At 41.7% G+C, this 16,266-nt stretch overlaps 1 protein-coding gene across 7 annotated transcripts in view; it reads right to left on the reverse strand.

Moving 5' to 3' along the window:
* The window catches only part of LOC127447463 (neurexin-2-like), a 605,483-nt gene that overhangs the window by 443,955 nt on the left and 145,262 nt on the right, over positions 1-16,266 (reverse strand). For 5 of the 7 annotated variants that reach the window (XM_051709363.1, XM_051709373.1, XM_051709398.1 and 2 more), the window contains exon 4: positions 10,388-10,417. The exons of the other annotated variants lie outside the window; for them this stretch is intronic. In XM_051709363.1, coding sequence (XP_051565323.1) covers positions 10,388-10,417 — 30 coding nt within the window. The remainder of the gene's footprint in view (positions 1-10,387; positions 10,418-16,266) is intronic. 7 annotated transcript variants of the gene reach the window in all.

Genomic DNA, 16,266 nt, shown 5'->3' on the forward strand with positions numbered 1-16,266 from the left:
AATTTTGACATTCATGATAATCCTCAAAGTGAGGTTTTGCCAGATTAATCTCACTTCTGGAGAGAAATGTGTCCTCAAACTATAGCTGAGCACACACATAACATACTCAGAATGTAAGTGTGCTGTAAAGGATTTAAAATCTTATTTGTGAGTCATCAAATGACATTACTGAATTTGCTCTTGAAAAACAACTGTTTCTGTTCAGCAGGGAACATTCAATGTATTCATCTGAAATATGATGATCATTATTAAACTCACACATGATGTGTAACTGCTCTCAGCAGCATTCACATGCAGTCGTTTGGAGAAGTTGTGTCTGTACGCTGGAATTATTCACTGTCGGGTCGGTTATGAATACAGCGTTCCTGTCTGATGGATCTGAATGCAGACAGAACTCAGTTTACAAATCAGATCCACCTCCAATCCCACATTACACCCTCCCACTTGACTTCCTGTTAAGATGCTGAGGTCATGAATATTAATGACCATCTTAAGAGAATGCGCAAACACGCCTCCATCCTCTTGTGTGTCCTGACCGAACGTGTTCAGGTCAGTTTGTCAGAGCTCCAGGAGATCTGTCTGAGATGTTGGTCGTGTCTGTTGTGTGGTGACTACAGAAGATCAGCGCTGACCAGAATAATAATCCTTCATTTTGAAAAACACCACGAGGTCCACTAGGGCAGGTGATGAGTACACAATCTTAATGCCCACGTTCAGATTCTTCCAAGACATCCAATTACTCTCCTGGAATTGAGCCGTGTCCAAACATTGAGACAAAGAGATACAGACAGAGAGGAAACATGGAGAACTTCAAGCCAAGCATAAGTGTGTGGAGACTCGACGCTGAAGACAACACAAGTCAAATGACGTCTCTGTGGAGAACGTCTCCTGAATTATTCCATTAGTAATATGTTGGCCAACTTTAAATAAATAATCTGAGGGCCTCTCTGGGGTTTGGAACTGAACATGCATTTCTCTGTTTCCACAATCACATGATGAGGCCAGAGAAAGATAAGCTGAATAAATGTAGAAAAGCTGAGCACAATTGCACAAGGTGAACAACAAACAGTACAGAAAATAATGTTTATATATACAGTATATACCAGGGGTCGGCAACCTTTTTGACATGGAGTGCAATTTTTTATTTTCCTGATCAATGGCTGTGCCGGCCATCCCCCATAACAATGAGTTAACACGGTTAATGCTTATTTGATTACTGATCACGAAATTGTGTGTAATCTTAAATATTTATAATATTATGTCATTGTAATCATGTAATCACTAGCATGCAAGCAACAGTGAGAGAGGAGCAGACTATTTTATTTATAAGTTTTTCGCATCTGCATTCCAATCTACATCATGATGTAATCCTTCCTCATGATCACATAGTGTGTTTTCATCAGCTGAATGGGAGGCTAAACACTATTAAAGTGTGACGAGACATTCGAGCATCACAAGCCGATTAACTGTTCAGCCCTTTTCGGTGAATCGCTCCTGCAAAATCCTAAAACTTTATTTCCAGGTTTAGTTTATATTTTGAATAGACTCAGATTTCTGAATCCCAGGATGTGGGTTTATGTTTTCTCTTTTAATCGTTTCATGTCATTTTGAATGCGATTATGGTTTAAGGAGGGTGTACCTGTATGGGAAATCTCAAGGATCAATAGTGATGTTTTCCTTATTACATCACGTGTTGTTCTGAAAGCAAAAAGGAACAAATGAATGTAGTCTGTCATCTGCGCAGCCTGACCGAAGCTGACCGAAGTCTGTTGGGTATTCTGTAGTCTCGTCACATTTTAACTTTTTGTTTAGTCTCCCATTCAGCTCATGAAAATATGCTGTGTGATCATGAGGAAGGATTACATCAAGATGTAGATTGGAATGCAGGTGCAGAATTTATATAAATAAAATAGTCTTCTCCACTCTCGTCATTGCTGCCATGCCAGTGATTACCCCTCCGCGTGGCAATGTTGGCACGCGTGCCATAGTTTTCCGACCCCTGGTATATAGAGTATACATATATGTATATATACAGTGTATATTGTTTAAATAATGTGAATAATGAATGTTTTACTAGTACTGGTCAAACAAATGTGTCTTTTTTTCAGAGAATTTTGGATGGATGGATGTTTGGAAGGATGGACAGATAGATGGACAGAAGGATGGATGGATGGATGGATGGATGGACAGATAGATGGACAGAAGGATGGATGGATGGATGGATGGATGGATGGACAGAAGGATGGATAGGATGAATAGATAGATATTTGGAAGGATGGATGGATGGACAGATGGATGGATGGATGGATGGATGAATGAACAGATGGGCAGATATTTGGAAGGACAGATGAAAATATGGAAGGACGGATGGGTGGTCAGATGAGCAGATGATGGACAGATGAATGATTTGATGAATGATGGGTGTTTGGAAGGACTGATGGGTGAACAGATGGATGGATGGATGATTGGATAGAAGGATGGATGGACAGAAGGATGAATCAATGGATGGACAGACAGTTGGTGGGAGGGATTAATATTGGTGGGTGATCAATACTGTTTTTTTTTTTTTCACAGTGATTGTTGATTCTCATTTGGTCCACACCATGATGGGATGGCCTGGGATTGTCATTGAATAGATTCCTCAATGTGATGGAAACATTCCTCTGAGATTATTCTCCATGTTAACATGAGAGCATAACTGCTGCTGAAGGACTGGTGAAATATCCTTTAAATTTAAGGGGTCTAATATGTCAACATTCCTCATTTCATACAATTCAAGCCTGGACTGTCAACACAAGGCAGGACGGATCCCTGGATTAATGCTGTTTAAGTCAAATTCAGAGCCTCTCATCTGCACATCACAGCAGACATGAAGATTCAGAGCAGCATCATTTCACCAGTCTTCTGTGGTCAGTGTTGGTGTCTGTTCTGACAGGAGAAGAACCCGCTGTGGTCTCTTTTACTTCCATTTTGATGTGTTGTGAGCTCAGAAATGTTCTACTGCATAGAACTGCTGTAGAGTACTTAGTTCCCTATCTGTCACTCACTCTACGTTGTGTCGATGTAGTGACACTAGGGGTCACTCTTGGGAGCCCCAAACACCTATGCTTTTTTTTAAAAAAGGCCAATGAGAATTGGCGAGTGGAATTTGCATGCCACTCCCCCGGACATACAGGTATACAAGGAGCTGGTATGCAACCACTCACGCCCCTGGTGCTTCGGCAGAAACAACTAAAAGAGTATATTCTAAAAAGAGTATATTTTCTTTCTAAAAGAGCGGCACACACGGAATGTCTGTTTAAAGATGCCTTTCCATGTGTGTGTTATTCCTGGTTGCGGTCGTTATCTCTCCGCTACTGACGGCCACGATCGCTGTTGTCTTGCATGTCTGGGCGCTGCCCACGCGGAGACATCGTTCGTGGATGGGTCTTGTCCTCATTGCAAGAACATGACTAAGGCAACGTTGCGGTCATGGCTTGCATTCGTAAGAAAGCAAGCCACCCCAGCAGCTCCCCGCCTCGGTCCTTCTACCTACAGGTATGAGGCCATGCCGGTTAGCACTGGGGGCGATTTGGGGACCTCAATGGGACCACCTCCGCCGGGTATTCCCCCATGGACCTCCCATTCCCCAGCACACTCGCTTGCCCCGGTTGGACGAGATCGTCGGCTCGTCTCAGGGTGAGTTCGACCTCTCGTTCAGAGCCCGGGAAGAAGACAAGTTATCGAGCACAGCATTGGAGAGCTGCACTCGGGAATGGTCGCCCATTCCCAGGCCGACGCGGAAATGACGGACATGCTTTCCCGGGCGGCTGCGAGTGTTGGGCTAGAGTGGAGCCCTCCATTCTTCCCTGAACCCTCATGGCTCGAAGATTGGTTCCTGGGCTCGAGGCACTGCCCACGGCCATGCCCTGCACCTGTTCCTTTCTTCCCGGAAGTGCATGAGGAGCTGACAAGATCATGGGAGGCACCTTTTACTGCCCAGTCCCAATATTTCAGCAACCCCACTCTCGTTACCCTCGATGGCAGAGCGGCAAGGGGCTATTCAGTGATCCCCCAGGTGGATAAGGCGCTCGCGGTGCCACCTGGCGCGGGCACCCGAAACTCCTGTCCAGGGCCTGTAGGTTTACGTCGTCCCTGACTGTTAAGGTCTACAGTGCCGCTGGACAAGCCGCCTCCACCCTGCACACCATGGCTCTCCTGCAAGTACACCAAGCCAAGGTGCTAAAAGAACTGCACAAGGGTAGTTCTGACCCAGGATTGATGCAGGAACTGCGCTCAGCGACCGACCTCGCTCTCCGGGTGATGAAGGTCACGGCGCAGTCTCTCGGGCAGGCGATGTCCACCCTGGTGGTCCAGGAGCACCACCTTTGGCTCAACTTGGTTGAGATGCGAGAGGCTGACAAGGCACGGTTCCTTGACGCCCCCATCTCCCAGGTTGGCCTATTCAGCAACACCGTCGAGGACTTTGCCCAGCAGTTCTCGGCGGTGAAGCAGCAGACAGAGGCCATACAGCACATCCTGCCCCGGCACGGCTCAAGACCCCGCACCCCGTCTGCTCATCGCCAAGGGCGTTCTCCTGCAACTACAACACTGGCTCCACCGCAGCCCACCCACATGGCCCAAGCCCAGAGCAGGAAGCAGACGCCAGCCGTCTCATGGCCGGCCACCAAGAACCTGAGGAAGGCTTCGAAGCGCCCCTGAGATGGGCGACCCAGGGGCAAGGAGACCTGCTTCTCTGGAGCCGCAGGACACATTGCATGGCCATCAAGCCGATCTGTCACCGCCTCTTCAGCCCTTGGACTGACCTTGCATTTCTATGGGCAGGGGTTCACCTAGAGCAAGTCTCCAGGCATGTTGTGGTTACAACAGATGCCTCCAAGACAGGCTGGGGTGCCATATGCAACGGGCACACATACGCTAGCTTCTGGACTGGCCCCCGGCTGCGTTGGCACATCAACTGCCTAGAGATGCTTCGTCCCCTCGTGGGACATCTCTGTAGTCCTTCAGGGTCTACAGGGAGCTCCCTTTGAGCCCTTGGAATCAGCTGAGCTTAAGGCACTCTCTTTGAAGACTGCTCTCCTGACTGCGCTCACTTCCATCAAAAGGGTAGGGGACCTGCAGGCATTCTCTGTCAGCGAATCGTGCCTGGAGTTCAGTCCATGTTACTCTCATATGATCCTGAAACCCCGACCGGGCTATGTGTACAAGGTTCCCACGACCCCTTATAGGGATCAGGTGGTGAACCTGCAAGCGCTGCCCCAGGAGGAGGCAGACCCAGCCTTGGCATTGCTGTGTCCGGTGCGAGCTTTACGCATATATTTGGATCGCATGCAGAGCCTTAGAAGCTCCGAGCAGCTCTTTGTTTGCTTTAGTGAACAGCGGAAAGGAAGCGCTGTCTCCAAACAGAGGATCGTCCACTGGGTCATCGACGCTATCGCGATGGCATATCAAGCTCAGGACGTACCACCCCCTGCGGGGTTACGAGCCCAATCCACCAGGAGTGTGGCAGCCTCCTGGGCCCTTGCTAGTGGCACCTCTTTGGCAGACATCTGCAGAGCAGCGGGCTGGGAAACACCCAATACCTTTGCGAGGTTCTACAATCTCCGGGTTGAGCCGGTCTCATCCCGTGTATTGGCAAGCACAAGCAGGTAAGTTACGGGACAAACTGGCCTGGTGTACCGCTTGCACATAGCGCCTTTCCCCTCCCTTGAGGTGAAAACATGCGCTCTTGACTCCTAGTTGTGTTCACAGACTGTGATCCCAAGATGACTTTCCTCCTTAGCCCTCTGGCAGTTGAGTTTGCGGAAAAAACTCGCTGACCTGCCCAGTATGTGCGCTAATGAGCCCCTGTACCGAGGTAGGTGCTCCACATGTGCTGGTTCCCCGAAGGTGACCCCATGTGATATCTTCTGCAAAATTGTTTCCCTGATGGCAAACTGCATCTTCCTTGGGCAGAGGCCCCTCTGCCCCCGGTCGCCATGCTCTATAGGAACTCCTCCCCCTTTGGGTAGGACCTACCATGGGACCTCTCCACATGACATACTTCTGACAAGACTCGGTTAGACCATGTGACGTATTCCACTCAGAATACCCCCCCCCCCTTTTGGGTGGGGTGTGGTCTCCGCTGTGTCATCCCCTTGGGAGGGACACCCCCCGAAGCAGACAGTTATGGCTCCCAGTCAGTTAACAAATTCCACTATTTTTGGGGAGAAAAGAGAGGGAAAAGAGGCCTCGGCTGGGCTAGCCTGTTCCTATAGTTGGGCAACCGACTTGTTCCTAATGGACCATTCGATACTCATAAGAGCATTGGGGGAGGTTACGTGACAGCCTGGTGCGCTGGCTACGAGGCACACAGCAGTGTGCCTGTCACACACCACCAGTTAAGTAACACAGTTCAGCTAGTTGTGGCGTTTTGTATAGGGACCCCTAGTGTCACTACATCGACACAACGTCGAGTGAGTGACAGATAGGGAAAATCCTGGTTACTTTCGTAACCTCTATTCCCTGATGGAGGGAACTAGACGTTGTGTCCCTCTTGCCACAATGCTGAACTACCCGTTGAAATGGCCAGGACCTGGTCTCGGCTCCTCAGCACAAAACCTGAATGAGTGGTTGCATACCAGCTCCTTTTATACCCATATGTCCGGGGGGGTGGCATGCAAATTCCACTCTTCAATTCTCATTGGCCTTTTTTTTAAAAAGCAGAGGTGTTTGGGGCTCCCAAGAGTGACCCCTAGTGTCATTACATCGACACAACGTCTCGTTCCCTCCATCAGGGAATGGAGGTTACGAAAGTAACCAGGATTTTCCCTATCTGTCACTCACTCACTCGAAATATATATATTTCAAACCAGCCTTTTATCGTAGTATGCACGTAAAAAAAATATTAAATAAATAAACATGATTGGTCATGATTGGTGATGTCAGTCGATAGAGTTTATTCCTCTGTAAGTGGGCGTTTTTGGCCAAAATAATCTGTAATGTGGACCAGACATAATGCTGATACACAAGACTATGTTCCTGTCAGCATTGTATATGTGTGAAATATCACTAATAAAATAAATCTACTACACTGTAAAAAGGTCCATAATTTTAACAGTAAAAGACTGTAAAAATGCTACAGTAAAAAAAAAAAAATGGTTAACAAGTAGTTACCTTAAAATATATGTAAAAAAGTAATATATTTAAAGACAATACATGTAGTTTTACTGTAAAATGTATTTCTTTAGATGTAAAAAGTATGATTTTCCCATATAATTAACGGTAAAAATGTATATTATGTTTAACAAGAGAGTACATGTACTTTTTACGGTAAATTATTGTGAAAATTACTGTAAAAAAACAATAATTGGGCATCCCAGAATTCCCTACATGACCCAGTTCATTTCATTATATTTTATGGGAAGAGTTATGTTTCTTCTTATTTTTAATATCAGTTATGTACATTGGGGTGTTCTGTAGTTTAGTTAATGTTTATTGCATTATTTTAATTTCACATGTGTTACCCTGATAGCACAAGTCACTTGCAGAATCTTTAACAGGCCGTTTTCACTCAGATAACTGACACTTACTGGATGTTGTTTCTCAGACATGAATCCTGATAAAATGTCGGGTGGACAGACAGATGTGTGCTATGTAACGTATGAACCTGTAATATGGTTTATATTGAGGATTAGGGTCATAGTTAGAAAGAAAAGGCTTTCATTCACCTGACTGACCTCGTTGCTATGGGAAACACCCTTCAAGGGTCAAACGAATGAACCAGCATGTGGATTTATATGACAGATAAAGGTCACAAACAGACCAGTGGGAACTCAAAACCAATCAACATCATATGAAGAAGAGTATGGGGGGGATGGCCTCACAATGTAAGAAACCCTGACATTTACTTCACTGTGAGGACACCCCAACTGTCCCTGTAATTCATATGGCGTAATAAACCAATTAAATATGTAAAAGTGAAATGTACAATTTAAAAGTAATGTGCAAATTTGTTTTGTGATGGTTAGGGGATTTCAAATATCATTAGTTCAGTATTAAAACATCAATGAAAAGTTCTTATAATGAATACTAACATGGAGTGCTAATGTAAATGACCAGACTGTTCCAAGCTGACAGAAAGGTGGCAGTAACCAAAATAACCACACGTTACAACTATGCAGAAAAGCATTTCTGAACATACAACACTTTGAACATTGAGGCGGATGGGCTACAGCAGCAGAAGACCCCTCCGGGAGCCACTACAAGCCACTTAAAACAGGAAACTGAGGCTGCAGTGGGCACAGGCTCACCAAAACTGGACAGTAGATGATTGGAAAAACATCGCCTGGTCTGACAAATCTCGATTTCTGCTGTGACATGCACATGGTAGACCCACTGAAGCCTCAGTTTTCTGTTCTTGGCTGACAACAGTTTAACCCAACATGGTCTTCTGCTGTTGTAGCCCATCCGACTCAAGGTTCGACATGTTGTGCATTCTGAGATGCTCTTCTGCTCACCACAATTGTACAGAGCGATTATCTGAGTCAATGTAGACTTTCTGTTGACCTCATCAACAAGGCATTTCCATCCACAGAACTGCCGCTCACTGGATGTTTTTGGTTTTTGGCACCATTCTGAGTAAATTCTAGAGACTGTTGTGTGTGAAAATCCCAGAAATACTCAAACCAGCCCACCTGGCACCAACAATCATGCCACGCTCCAAATCACTGAGATCACATTTTTCCCCATTCTGATGGTTGATGTGAACATTAACTGAAGCTCCTGACCCGTATCTGCATGATTTTATGCACTGCTGCCACACGATTGGCTGATTAGATAATCGCATGAATACGTAGGTGTACAGGTGTACCTAATAAAGTGGTCTTGAGTGTATATTCTTCCATTACTAAAAAAAAGCAACAAGTTCTTCCAAAACTAATTTGGGTTAACACTGATGTGTCCCAATTTACCTGTATTCACCATATAATTAGCTGAGTATAAAACCAATGTAGTCTTAATATAATAAAAATACACTAAAATACAATATAAAATAAAATAATATGTAAGGGATAATGTACATGTCAGCCAGTTGTTATCGCAAAATAAACCTAGACAGGGTGACCAGGATTCTGATGTAAAGCGGAAGACTCTTGTATCACCCTGAAGGGCAGTGCCGGATCAAGGGGGGTATTGCCACCCCCACCCCAAATTAAACCTATGCCCACCCAAGCGCAAATGAAGCAAATGATCGAGTTGTATTATCTTGGCACTAACACTAACGAAATGCGTTGGCCGAAGGTTAACCACACTGGCGTCACATTTGCGCACCTCCAGAAACAGCTGAATTCCGTCTTCAGATTGCACTGAAACTCTGTTGGCATTTATTTTGCGGAAATCACATCTGACTGCTCATTATACTGCTTATTACAAGTCTACTTGCCAAATAAATAAATAAATGGACATGAGTTATTGATATGCATTGAAATTATGTTATTACGTGAGAAAAAGAGACCGCAGAGTCTCCAGACACAGCTGAAATCAACTTCCAGTTCTGTTGGTGTTTATTTTGTAATTAATGACCATCTGACTGCTCATTATACTGCTTATTACAAAACTACTTGCCAAATATATAAATAATTTTCTTAATTGTATAGATCGAAAAATATGAGATGTGAAAAGTAGGAAAAACAACTTGCAATACCAGAGTGAGTGGTCTGATACCACTTTATTCCCAGATGTGTCCTTGTTATACACAAATATCAGACTTTTAGATGGTGCCAGTATTCCAGAGAGCTGTGTAATATAATATAATATAATATAGTATGTGTAAGGAGTCAGGTTTGGAGAACAACAGGAGAAAATATCAATTGCACACTATAAAGCAACAGAAGACAAAGGAAAATCCCAATAATGGTGTAAAATAAATGAAAACTCAAATTGTCACACATCATTTCAATAATGTCTTAAAAACAGAATTCATAACAGATCTGACTCTAACTTCATGAACAATGTGAATCATTGCCAAACAATAAGAATGATCACAGAGCGGTGAAATCAAACTCTGTGCATTCTCAACACAAACACACACGTGTCCTGTATTTCACTGTGAAGCATTTCAACAAGTGACATCTGACACAACATTATCATTTCAAAGAGAGAAGAGCATTACCTGTAGACGAGAGGTCAGGGGTCAAAGGCCAGTCTTCAGGGCACAGGGTGAGGGGGACAGCATGGAAATAAACCAACACAATAAGATGAAGAGAGGGGTCAAATCAAACCAGAAAACCAGAGAAAATGAAGGGAAACTGGGAGGAACATCTGAAAGCGGCTGCTGAAGAGAGACGGACAGAGTTTCACCTTGCTAAAAAAAAAATAAAAAAAATATGGAAAACAGAATGAACCATACCTTGGTTGTTTAACGTCAGGTGCGCCAGACCTTGAAGGAAAAAACAGAAACAAAAAAAGAAAGGAAAAAAAAAAGGTCATAAAGGCACGGGAGAAAGAAAGCATTGTCACAACGTTGGACTGCAGTTTGTGACAGACATCCCGGGGCACGCTTGGATGTCAAAGATCAACTCAAAGGAAAAGAGGGAAAAGAAATGAAAGAAAATCAAAGTCAAAAACACGTGAACACTTCTTGAGTGAGGTGTGGGAAAAAAAGCATTTCATTCAGCACAACTCCCACAGGCCATTGCTCACTCAAATGCTTTTTTTCCCCTCTGAGGTCTAATGGAACACACACAAAACTGTTTGGCAAAGTTTAACAGCTTCTACTGAAGACACATCACCCTGTTCTGATCTACACAAGTCTCGTGTTGTAAACCCAAGGACCAAGATAAGGAACATATAGCAAAATGACATCATCATCATCCCACATCGGGAATCCAAATGAGTGACATTTGACTAGAAACAGCTTAACCCTTTAAATACAATTGAATGCCATCCACATGCTCACAGTGTAGAAGATATCACAGAGAACAAACAGCCAATCACAAATCAGTGAGCTCTGAACCATCCACCAATCAATGAAGAGAAATTCTAGACTATAAAATACACAATTCATGTTTTCAATTTCCAGAAGGAATGCCTGTGAAAATCCAAACCTCATAGAATCACGCTACTCTGCCTTCATTTTTGCACAATATTTTTTTTCCGTGTCTCTTTGTACGTATGGCATCAGTTTCCTGGTGAAATGAACACTACATCTGCTTGCAACAACAATGACTTTTATTCACTTTCACACAAATCACGAGTAAAACAGCAGATTATCAGTTCATAAACACTTAATGCTATCTATCTACACCAGGGCTCTTCAGACAGAACAGGAACCCCCGCTGCATATTATCTGAAAACTGAGTGTTGCATTTTATGCCTATAAAAACATGTATGGTACCATATTATTGTATGTACATATTTTATGATGTTTACATTGCAAAGCCATTAAAATAATCATTAAATTAGGTAAAGCAGAGATCTGCAACCTTTTTAACATGAAGTGCTGTTTTTAATTTTCATTTTTAATTACTGTGCCACACCCCCTCCAAAAAAAAACAAACAAACAAAAAAAAAACAAAAAAACAAAAAAAAAAATAGACAGAAAGACAGACCCTGTCCATGCAGAATAATAATAATAATAATAATAATAATAATAATAAATAAATAGTATAAGGTTACTGATAGGCCTATACCTGAAGTATTCATCTCATGTTAGTGATCGATTTTATACATGTCTCAAAATTACTGTTCGTTTCTGCAGGAGTAAAACTTCATAATGAGGGAAAACAATGACTGTACACACCTTTAATTTAGTTGCTTTGACAGTCACCCTCAGTGTAGCCTATGGCAGCTTGATAATCTCAGTGGTAACTATATATATTTAGAGATATATGTTACATATACTGTACATGCATATTAAGAAAGTATAGGCTATTGTTCTGAAAGCAAAAAACAACTAATGATCCAAGAAACTGTAGGCTGACATCCGCACACCGCGAAAACTCTACTGCAGCGCTGCTTAACATGATATGCGTTGCTTTATGAGCGGCTTGTAATAAGCATGGGCGATGGGCTAATTTCGACAAATCTATTATGTTCATAACTAAATAAAATGGGAAGCACGAATATGAGGAAGGATTACTGCAAGAGGAAGATTTGGCATGCAGGTTCGAGGGGCTTCAGAATGTGGATGGACTAAAATACATACTCCTCTCTCACCAGGGACGTGTATGCGTGAGGCAATCGTCTGTGTTCCGTGACTGTTACCCGGTCCTACAATAACATATAATGTGCGAGTAAGGGCAGCCGGTGAAGTTTCTGGTGCTCCCTAGGGAGTTGGTGCCCTACGCAGACTAGGGTATAGGGAGCGGTGGTACTGTCTCTTGCTCGCGTGCGAGTGATTATTACCACTGCTGGTGGTGGATCAAACAATAATTTGTAGACCCCCTGCAGTACCACCGCAGACCCCCTGTTGAAGACCATTGATCTAAACACTTGTACTATAGCGCATGACTCATTTTAACATTTGCATTACATAATCAACAACATTTACAAGCTTGTTTGCGTGTGATCGGATTGAGCTCAACTGATAGAGCGTTGCACTTGTGATGTAAAGGAGCGGATACGAGTCCTGAAGAGCACGCCAGTCCACACGTGAACCCAAAGTGTCATAGAAACACCACAAAATGACGTGAATGTGTTTTTCATCTCACATTTGCCTTTTCTGACACTTTTGGTTAGGTTAAGGTTTAACCGTCTGGGGTCGATGGATGCGCCGGCACGTCCTGCTGGATTTTTTCCTCATAACAGCGGAAACAACTTAAAATACTCCATCATATTTGGGCATACAGATAAGTGTAAGACATCATTAGAAACTATAAAGGGTCTACTTTTATTTGTGTACACTCACAATAACAACAAAACCTTGTGCTTTTGTCAAATAAAGAAAATAAACGGGGTGTGCTTTCAGCCGTCTGTCTCCGCGAGCATCTTTCTGAAACACGTCACAAAAATGAACTGAAACTCCGCGAATACTTATCAGACAAACATGAAACATCTGTCTAAAGAAAGCTTAAAATGTCTACTTTTAAATAAAACAATTCAAATTTAACACAAATATTCTCCTGCAATGTAATCTGTATGAAACAAAGCGATGTACAGTTTCTCCAGGTTCAGCTAATTATCCCTAATGTGATCACACCCACCAGCAGAGGGTGCTATTCATACGGTAATGTGCTGAGGCGATCAATGCAAATGGTGAACGCCCCCAACAATGCCTTAAAAAACATCAAGTTCATCATCAGATTCATTCACTTTTCTGCGCGTTTGGAAGATGGCACTCTACACAGGTGAGGAAGCTCTACAGATGGTCCTGGATAGTGATGAAGAGTTCACATTTTCCTCAGAAGCAGAGCGGGACTCCGACGAGGAACGTTTGCATTATGAAGAGCGTCTTAATCCAGCCAAGGATACAATTTCGGATGAGTAAGTCATTTAGTTTTACTTACATTAGTTGACATGCTATTTTATATAAACATGTACATAATTTACTAGCTGGATTATTTCCAGACTTGCCAGCCAGGATTCAGAATATTGACATTTGAAATATGTCCTAATAGGAAAGTTTTAGTTACATTTAAATGTTGTTTCAGCTAAAGCAGGTATTTAAATTGTAAGCTGTATGATATAAATATGATATGTAATATGATATAAAAATAATATGAATGTTTAGATTATATTTTAACTAGTGTTTATGCTGCCTCATTATCATCAATGAAGCTTGTAAATATCTGTTCAGGTGTAAATGTGTAAAATGTGCTGTAAATATGCCCATATTAGAAAATCAGCATATTATAATGATTTCTGAAGATCATGTGACACTGAAGACTGCAGTAATGATGCTGAAAATTCAGCTTTGATCACAGGAATAAATTGCATTTTACAATATATTCAAAGAGAAAACAGTTATTTTAAATTGTAAAAATATTTCACAATATCACTGTTTTTGCTCTATTTTGGATCAAATAAATGCAGCCTTGGTGAGCAGAAGAGACTTCTTTTAAAAACATTAAAAAAGTCTTACAGATCTATAAACTTTTAAACGGTAGTGTAGGTCTAAAGTTTTTAAGTTAAGTCTTTATGTAAAGAAAATGTATGGTCAGATTACTTCTTTTAACTTAAACTTGATTTTGTAAATAAGCTACAAACAATACATTCAATCATTAAGTCTCCTCACATTCATTCTCTCTCAGGGGAGGGGTCTTTGTCTCCTCAGGTATGAATCACATTAATATTCATGATCATCCACACCTCCTCACATATGGCCTTTCTAACACTAAAAGTATCTTACAAAAGTTAAATTACTATATTGTTTTGTATGAATGAGTGATCAGGATGGTTTTCACATCATTTTGTAGCAAAAACTCTAGGCTACAAGATCCAGTTCTCAAAAGTCTTGTGAACAAATGTTTAGTGTGTGTTATATGGCCTTATTTCAGTTACTTAAATATTTTGTTTTTTCAAAAACCATGCATAAATGTTATTTTCTCAAAAATACAAACATGTACATACATGTTGTTCACATATTATTGTAGCCCAGTTTGTGCTGAATACAGTGTTATCAGACTTTAGCCATTAATATGTTTTTAAGCAACTGAAAAAAGCACAAATGTCAAGGCATGTCAAAACTTCTCCAGGGCCCAAAACACCCTCAGACCCCAGAAGGATAAGGTTCAGGGTCAGGAGATCGGTTTTGTTGATTTAAAGGGGTCATGACATGTCTTTTTTTATTATTTTAAAATGTTCTTAGAGGTTCACTTATAATATTAGTAAAGTTTGTACACACAAATAAAACATGATCATTTGTCACCCTCATTGCTCACCACTAATGGGCGGGACGACAGAAGTGATTAAAAGTAGGCATTGATATGTTGTTTTGGAGGTGGTCAGATGCAAATGTCTACCACAGTATGAAGTAGTTTTTGCTACTTGGTTTCAACAAATGCTCTTTTTGCAGTGAAAAGTTTTGAGATCTGAAATGTAAAGTGTGTTTTTATAGTACAATGATCTCTTATATGTTAAAAGTTAAAGGAACATTTGATTCCTCATGTCATGACCCCTTTAAAACTCCATAGAACATTAACCTTAAAAACCTCATCTGTTTCCAGCACCACACGGTGGACATTTCACAGTCACAAACCATGTAATATCATTGTGCAAAAATGTCTCCAGTGTCACATCTTTTTTTTATGAGATCATGCTGGAATATCAGTTTGTTCCAATATTACTAACACAAAATCTACACCATGTCAAAGTCTTGACTGATTCAATGGAAGTCCATCATCTCTCCTAACACTTCATCAAAAGTACAAAGAAACAACTGCAACAAACCATAAAAAGCAGCCAAGAGAGAGAACAGTAAATCATGACAACAGATGACTGCTGTTATGGTAATTCTCAGAAAAAAAACAATGTCAAATGCAAATAATACAATGCAAATAACCATATAATCGTGTACAGTTAGCACAGTAAAATAGATTGATTAACTTTTCAAAGTGAGATGATATGAACTCATCTTTGAAAACTGTAATACAGTATTAATACATTTCATATTTGATCTTAAGGACATTCTGCTGTAGTTTTTTTTTTTTTTTTTTTTATCTCCAACTTGAGTCCTGAAGCAAAACTTGTTTAGAAGCACAGCTCAAGATCACACACACGCACACACACACACACACACGCGCGCGCGCACACACACACACACACACACACACATCGATAAACATTATACAACACATTGGTTTGTGTGGTCATGACACTGTCTTTAGCAACACAAAATAAAATATTTATCCAGTGACATCCAGATTAGGATTTGTATTTGTATTTATTTATTTGTATTTAATTTTTTCCACAGTAGTGCATCCATCTTCAACACACTCACTAATTCAAGGATAAAATTGAATTCAAAGAAACAACTCTCTTCAGTAATTCAACTATAAATGTTCTTTCTTAACATAAATATCAAAAGTAAAGCTTTTAACACACTAGTGTTCCCCACAAAACCCTCAACACAAACCAGCCGTCGGTCACTCCAACCGCACAGTACAAACAGAATCAAAAACACACAATGTGCTGAAATGCATAAATTTCATCCGGTACTGCCGGAGGAAGCAATTTCTCTTGTAGCAGAACTGTGCTAATGAACGACATGTGGAAAAGAGAATTACGAGGAAGAACAGTCACTCTTTAACCCCACACAGCACACACACCATACACAAACGACTGCACAAG

Source organism: Myxocyprinus asiaticus, chromosome 1 (genome assembly GCF_019703515.2).
Source record: "Myxocyprinus asiaticus isolate MX2 ecotype Aquarium Trade chromosome 1, UBuf_Myxa_2, whole genome shotgun sequence".
NCBI lineage: Eukaryota > Metazoa > Chordata > Actinopteri > Cypriniformes > Catostomidae > Myxocyprinus > Myxocyprinus asiaticus.